Source organism: Galeopterus variegatus, unplaced genomic scaffold, assembly GCF_000696425.1.
Source record: "Galeopterus variegatus unplaced genomic scaffold, G_variegatus-3.0.2 Scaffold11, whole genome shotgun sequence".
NCBI lineage: Eukaryota > Metazoa > Chordata > Mammalia > Dermoptera > Cynocephalidae > Galeopterus > Galeopterus variegatus.
The window spans coordinates 748,658-756,184 of NW_007726122.1; the positions used below are offsets into that span (position 1 = coordinate 748,658).

A 7,527-nucleotide genomic window follows, 5' to 3' on the forward strand; every position below is an offset into this window, starting at 1 on the left:
CTCTTGTTTTTTAGGTGGGGAAATTGACACTCATAAATGAGAGGGCTTTAACTAGGTATAAAGAACAGAAATTCAATGAAGCCAGCTTATGCCAAAAGAAGAATTTATTGTAAGAGTACAGAGATATCTGATGGCATTCAAAGCTGAGCTTTGAGAATAAACTGGAGAGAAGTGCTATAGAAAAACTGGGATGCCCCTTCCGCCCTTTGCTCTGCTTTTTTCTGTGTGTCTGGTTCGTTCTTCTCTCAATGTAGACCAGCTTCTTCTGCACCCTCCCTACCCATGGAAAATGATCACTAACAACTATTTGTGAGTTTATAGCTTAGGAAAGAAGCCATTCATTCCCCCAACATTTAGGAAAGAACCAGCCTGATTGTAGAATCACAGCTCATTCTCTTGGAGGTCTCAGTGGCCCAGTTGGAAGCATGCAGAGTTCAATCAGTTGCAGCCAATGGGTTGAGATACCATTGCTCTACACATTTGTAGGGAGCTCTGCCTCTGTGATCATGTGGTATACATGGGAAAGGATATTTCCAAAGGCAGCAAGGAGGCAGATGGCTGGGCAGCCAGCCTAGTAGATGTTTAGGAAACTAGGATCACATCAGTAACCAGTGGCAGAGCCAGGACCAAAACTCACAGTACCTGACCCAGCAGCAGTCTTTTCTTGGGCTTCCCCAATGGGGGAACAGTAGTAATTACTTGATCTGGGAACAGGGGGACAGATGGACATTCACTGCCTAAATTCTCATTCCTGTTGGTGTAAAGAGATAACAGTTGTTTCCCTGGGAGTATAGGGGATCCAGAGCGCTAAGACCAGAACAGCCAAAGGTGGGTTCCCTCTGTATAAGTCCAGACTCTTTTAGTTACAAGTCACAGAAACCCAAATAAAACCAGCTTAAGCAGAAAAGGGATTTATTGGAAGGCCATTGGGGTACCTAACAAAATTGAAGGAAGAACTATAGATTCTAAAACACTTTTAAGAATTTAGAATCAGTGCTCTCAGGATATATACACATTTGCTCACCTTTTGTCTTCCTCTTTTTCAATTTTTATCTTTCATCTCTACTCATTTCTTCTTGGCTCTCATACCACAAGGTTTCCGCCACAAAGTGGGGAACTTGGCTGCAAGCAGTTCTGGGGTCATATCTTTATAGTGTCTGACTGAAGAGAAAAGAGTCTTCCCAGCTAATCCCAGGTAGAAAAATCCCAGAGAAGGATTCTGATTGAGGGGATGGAGTCCTCTGATTGGCTGGGCCTTGTTCATTTGCTCACCCCTGGGGTCAAGAGATGGTGGGGGGTATTTTAAGAAGGGGACTGGTAAGCAGGGTAGACAAAACCTCTTTTGTTTTGTGTCTGTCTCCCAGGTGACCATGGAGGCTGGCGGCCTCCCCCTGGAGCTGTGGCGCATAATCTTAGCGGGGACTGGTAAGCAGGGTAGACAAAACCTCTTTTGTTTTGTGTGTGTCTCCCAGGTGACCATGGAGGCTGGCGGCCTCCCCCTGGAGCTGTGGCGCATAATCTTAGCCTACCTGCACCTTCCGGATCTGGGCCGCTGCAGCCTGGTGTGCAGGGCCTGGTATGAGCTGATCCTTAGTCTCGACAGCACCCGGTGGCGGCAGCTATGTCTGGGCTGCAACGAGTGCCGCCACCCCAACTGGCCCAACCAGCCTGATGTGGAGCCTGAGTCTTGGAGGGAGGCCTTCAAGCAGCATTATCTTGCCTCCAAGACATGGACCAAGAATGCCCTGGACTTGGAGTCCTCTGTCTGCTTTTCTCTATTCCGCCGGAGGAGGGAGCGACGTACCCTGAGTGTTGGGCCAGGCCATGAGTTTGACAGCCTAGGCAGTGCCTTGGCCTTGGCCAGCCTATATGACCGAATTGTGCTGTTCCCAGGTGTATACGAAGAGCAAGGTGAAATCATCCTGAAGGTGCCTGTGGAGATCGTAGGCCAAGGGAGGTTGGGCGAAGTGGCCCTGCTCGCCAGCATTGATCAGCACTGCTCAACCACACGCCTGTGCAACCTCGTCTTCATGCCAGCCTGGTTCTCACCCATCATGTATAAGGTGGGTGTCCACATCAATAGATGGCCTTTTCAGTCCTGACCCCAGGGCTTGGCCACTTTTCAGTGGGTTCGTAATCCCTTTTTTGTTGAAATTGAGAGGTTAGTAGTTATTCCTATTCAAAAACTCCTCTGAGATCTGAACCAGTAGTTGAGAAATAAGCACAGGGATCAGTATAGTTCAAAATTCTGCTTTATTCCTGGCAAAGCTATATTAAAAAGTGAGGCTTTGAGCCACAATTGCTTTGTACCTCTTCCCTTCCCAACTGGACCAACTGGAGCCACCGGCAGAGCAGCTGTGTAGGAAAGCGAGGTTCTGGGAACATGCCACATGGTGACAGGAAGCAGAGAATATGTTCGCTGCTCATGCCCAGAGAAAGAACCAAAGAGAGAGGAGATGTACAGGATCAGTGACCCTCAGCTCATGAACCCCACCCTGTGTAGGGTCAAGGGAGGTCAGGTTTTACCAGGATTAGCTACTTCTCAAGGGTGACTGGAAACAGGGTTGGGAAATATTAGTCCATCACATTCCTTCCAAGAACACAGAACAGAAAATATGTTCAAAATAAAGTGTATTGAGGTGTTGGTAGCTCCTGGCAGAACGGTCTACAGCTTATACGTTGTCTAGAAACTGACTGTAATACTTGGATTATGAGCCTAGTCAATAAAAATTACAGTGCCACTATTACTACCAATATTCACGTAATTGACTCTCATGTTTGTAATAATCATTATACCACCAATCATTTATGATGCACTTAGTGTGTGCCAGGCATAGGCTTTAAAGCCATTATTATCCCATTTATTCCTCCCTACAGTACTATGAGATGGGTAGTGTCATCTGGATTTATAGGATATTGAGGTGTTGGTAGCTCCTGGCAGAACGGTCTACAGCTTATACGTTGTCTAGAAACTGTAATACTTGGATTATGAGCCTAGTCAATAAAAATTACAGTGCCACTATTACTACCAATATTCACGTAATTGACTCTCATGTTCGTAATAATCATTATACCACCAATCATTTATGATGCACTTAGAGTGTGCCAGGCATAGGCTTTAAAGCCATTATCCCATTTATTCCTCCCTACAGTACTATGAGATGGGTAGTGTCATCTGGATTTATAGGTGAGAAAACTGATGCTCAACAAGATTGTCACATACCCAGGGTCTCAGATTTATTAAGGGACAAAGCTAGCATCCAAAGCCTATATTCATAATGTGGGTGACATTGCATTTGTAACTTCATTTGATTACCACAACAAACATTTGTGGTAGAGTAAATGTGTTTTCCTCATTTTTCAGATGCGGGGTTCTGAAGGTCAGAGATACTAAGTAACTTTCTCAAATGGGTAGTTAGTGAAGTTAGAATCAAATTCAGCCTTCTGACGAAATTACATCATGCTGGATTCCCTCGAAGCTTAAAAGGCTGCATTTTAGCCCGAGAATGTTTCGGAAGGACTGNTTTTTTTTTTAAGACTTATAGTCCAGTGCGAGAGTTTCTATGAGAGGTAACCCATGGGTGGCATAGGAGCCCAGAAAAGTGGGCACCTGACCTAGTCTTTTGGAGCCAGGAAAGGTTTCCTAGAGGAATGGTGCCTGGGCCGAGCTGTACGAGAGGAGTAAGAGACGGCAAGAAGGAAGGCCCAGAAGGACACAGTGCTTCCATGGAGTTCCAAGTCAGTCAGTGGCCGGTGCAGGAGGTGAGGGTGGCAAGAGGCATGGTGGGAGGCAGTGGGCAGGAGTCAGATCCCAGAGGCCACGGAGGCCTTGCCATTAGGGCAGTGGGAACCGTGGAGAGATTTCAAGCAGAAGAGGATTGTGGATAGATCTGTCTTTTGAGTGCTCATCTGTCAGCTTTGTAGAGAATGGAATGCAGGGAAGCAAGGCTGGAGGCAAGGAGATGGGTGAGGGGCAGGGGGTAATTTGGTCCAGAGATAGAGAGGGGGGGAGAGAGCAGCCTGGTAAGACAGAAGGAGGACCTGAGAGGGGATAGTTGAGGGCGTGAGGCCTATGTTTCTGGCCTGAGTGGCTGAAGCAGTGGCAGGAACAGGGCACAATGTTAGGGTGTGGAGGGAAAGATGAATCCATTCTGGGCACGCTGAGTTTGAAGCAACTGTGACATGTGGCAGAGGTGCCATCTTATTGCCTAGGTCTGGAGCTTGGAGAGATGTGCCCTGACACAGACTTGGGAGCTGTCATTGTGCAGCTCATAGTTGGTGTCATTGACAGGGAAGACAAAAAGTTCCACAGCCTTAGCTGTAGCTGTCTTGAACAACTACCCCATGGGACTTTCAGCAGGAGTTGTATGGCCTAAAATTCCCAGTGAGTCTCTAGCAAGGAACCAAAAAACCGATATTCAGTGGTTTTGACTGAAAAAAGGTCCATGATGAAAGAAGGTCTGTGATGTCTCATGAGTAACAATTATATTCTGAATGGCATTGGTGCAAGCAGGGAGCAGCAGATTGGAGTGTAGGGCCTGCTGAGTGGGTCCCTGTGCCGAGAAGCAAGATTGATCCAGTGGCCAGAGGGTGGTCACCTGTCTCTGCCCTTTAGAATATTCCAGGACAGTAAAGGCTGGCAGAAGGATCCTGGTTGCTGGAGGCTCCAAGAAGAAAAGTATGAGTGACTGTGATCTTTCCTTTTCTTTGGGTATCTCATCATTTTTAGTTGAAAGTCAGATATCTTGTAGAGTCAGATATCACGGTAGAGACTGAGGTATTTGTTTGGAAATGGGCACGCCTCTTCTTTTGGGGGTCAGTCAGTCAGGAATTGAGTGGTTCGGATGATGGTGTTGTTATGATTAGCCTCAGTATACATGGGCTTCAGATTCCTCTGGCATTANAAAAAAAAAAAAAAAAAGGAGCACAGAGCCCTGGGCCCCCCCAAGCTTGCTTCTCAACCAGACACAGAGAGCTGAGGGGCTCAGATGAATTACGCTGTGGGGTTAGCACTTTCCCATCCCCACCCAGTAGCCCTGAAGACTCTCTGCTCCTTGTGTCTCTCCATGTGTCTTCTGTTTCTTGTGACCCCAGGTCATAATAGCTAACTTTTATTGAGTGCCAACTTTGTTCCTGGCACTGTGGTTTGTTAATTAATAAGCCCATGCTGCAGACAAGGTGACCTAGGCTTAGAGAGGTGAAGTCCTTCATCCAAGGTGGCACACTTGAAAGGCAGAGCTTGGAGATGTCACATGTAGTCAGCCTCCAGAGCCTGTGCTCTTAGCCACTGTTCAGTGCTTCCTGCCTTTCAGCACGCCTCTCTTTAGACATGTGACCTGCTGTCTTGTGCTGTGTCCCCACATGCACCAGTTGCTACACAGACTGAACTCTTTCCCAGTACCCGTGGCCAAGCCTCCCTGCTGCCTGCCCCAGCCCAGGCAGGGCTCAGCCCTTCCTGGCCTTCCCCGTCCCATGCCAGTGATCAGGGCTCTACCTAGCGATGTCCCGAGTTCAGATATCAGCTGTGTGGCATGCAACAGGCAGCAGTCTCGGGGAGAGAGCACATGCCTGCTGGCCCGAGAGAAAGTACGATGAAGTGAAAGTGCATTGAAAGGTTGAGACCTAGAGTAATGCCACATGGTTTGACACATTCTTCATAAAACCCAGAAACCGAGCTCCCTCACCTTTCAGAGGGTTTGGTAAAGTTAGGCTCCGATCCCAGTTAATTCCTGTGTTTATAAAAATTCAAAGCTCTTCCAGCCATTCTGCTCACCCCTGGAGTCACCCTCTCTTGCTTCACCTCCTGATTAACATGTGTTCATTCTGTTTCACCCAACATATCCTGGTTCAGCTTCTTTCCTCCTTCACATTTTCACCACCACGACCACCAAAACACCCCACTAATTCTCACTAAGCGTTTCCTGAGTATTAGGAGAATTCGCTTAAGATTTGAGGTTTTTCGGAGGGGTCATGCTGCCATCATGTGCTCTTGTCCTCCTTCCTTTGGGATTAGCTCCAAATTCTCCTCCCTGTCTGATGCAGAACAGCTCCCCAGTTCCTTCTGGGGCCAGGCAACACCCATGCTCTGGTGGGGAGGCGGGGAAGGTGATCAGCAGGACTAATGGCCTTTCCATGCTCCACCCTCCTTATAGAGCAGTTCGAGTGCTGACCAGCAAAACAGATCTTACCCTCTTACAGCCATTTTCTCCTTTTTATTCCCCAGACAACATCAGGTCATGTCCAGTTTGACAACTGCAACTTTGAGAATGGGCACATCCAGGTACATGGCCCAGGTACCTGCCAAGTGAAGTTTTGCACCTTCAAAAACACCCATGTCTTCCTGCACAATGTGCCCCTGTGTATCCTGGAAAACTGTGAATTTGTGGGCAGTGAAAACAACTCTGTGACTGTTGAGGGTCACCCTTCTGCAGATAAGAACTGGGCCTACAAGTATCTACTAGGGCTTATCAAATCCTCTCCCAGTTTGCTCCCCACAGAGGACTCTGACTTTTTAATGTCCCTGGACCTGGAGAGCCGGGACCAGGCCTGGAGCCCAAGGACCTGTGACATTGTCATTGAGGGCAGCCAGAGTCCTACCAGCCCAGCCTCTAGCTCCCCAAAGCCAGACTCCAAGGAGGCAGAGGTGGGCAGTGATGGGGAAAGGGTGGCCCAGACCCCAGACAGCAGCGATGGAGGCCTAAGCCCCAGCGGTGAGGATGAGGACGAGGACCAGCTCACGTACAGACTGTCCTACCAGGTGCAGGGCCCACGCCCTGTATTGGGGGGCTCCTTTCTGGGCCCACCATTGCCAGGAGCATCCATTCAGCTGCCCAGCTGCCTAGTGCTGAACTCACTGCAGCAGGAGCTACAGAAGGACAAGGAGGCCATGGCACTGGCCAGCTCTGTGCAGGGCTGTCTCATCCGCAAGTGCCTCTTCCGGGATGGGAAGGGAGGCGTCTTTGTCTGCTCCTACGGCCGAGCCAAGATGGAAGGAAACATCTTCCGGAATCTAACTTATGCGGTGCGGTGTATACATAATAGCAAGGTGCTGTCATAAGGGCTTACTCTAGACGCATGATGCCATACTGGGTCATCAGGAACATGATTTTGATTGGTGGCAGGGCTCTGGTAGCCATATGTAGGAAGGGTTTGATGGGGCTATTTTGCATTTAAAAAATAATATTTTCTTTTTTAACTTATTAACACACACTGGACTTCATGTCCACCATTTGATTTGGATAAGGCAGAAACCGTTTTTCCTATTTCACAGAAAAGGAAACAGAGGCCCAAAGAGGGAAGGTGTCTTACTCAGGGTCCCACAGCAAGTTTGAGGCAAGATTGAGACTAGAATTCAGGTCTTCTGCCTCCTTTCATTAGTCATACTGCTTCTTAAACATGTCACCTAAGTCCTAGTAAAAGAAACAAGATCTTTTTAGCCTGGATAAGGGAAAATTCAGGCAAACACGATCACTGCCTTCGATACAGACTTGAGTAGTGTAGTTGAGAAGACTTCCCAGAAAGATGTCT

The 7,527-nt window shown here is 48.1% G+C and overlaps 1 protein-coding gene across 1 annotated transcript in view; it reads left to right on the forward strand.

The window, feature by feature from the left end:
• The first annotated feature begins 1,471 nt into the window (after positions 1 to 1,471).
• Positions 1,472 to 7,527, forward strand: part of FBXO10 (F-box protein 10) — a 31,644-nt gene continuing 25,588 nt past the window's right edge. Inside the window, exons 1-2 of the mRNA XM_008587333.1 lie at positions 1,472 to 2,063; positions 6,224 to 7,045. Coding sequence (XP_008585555.1) covers positions 1,479 to 2,063; positions 6,224 to 7,045 — 1,407 coding nt within the window. The 5' untranslated portion in view covers positions 1,472 to 1,478. The remainder of the gene's footprint in view (positions 2,064 to 6,223; positions 7,046 to 7,527) is intronic.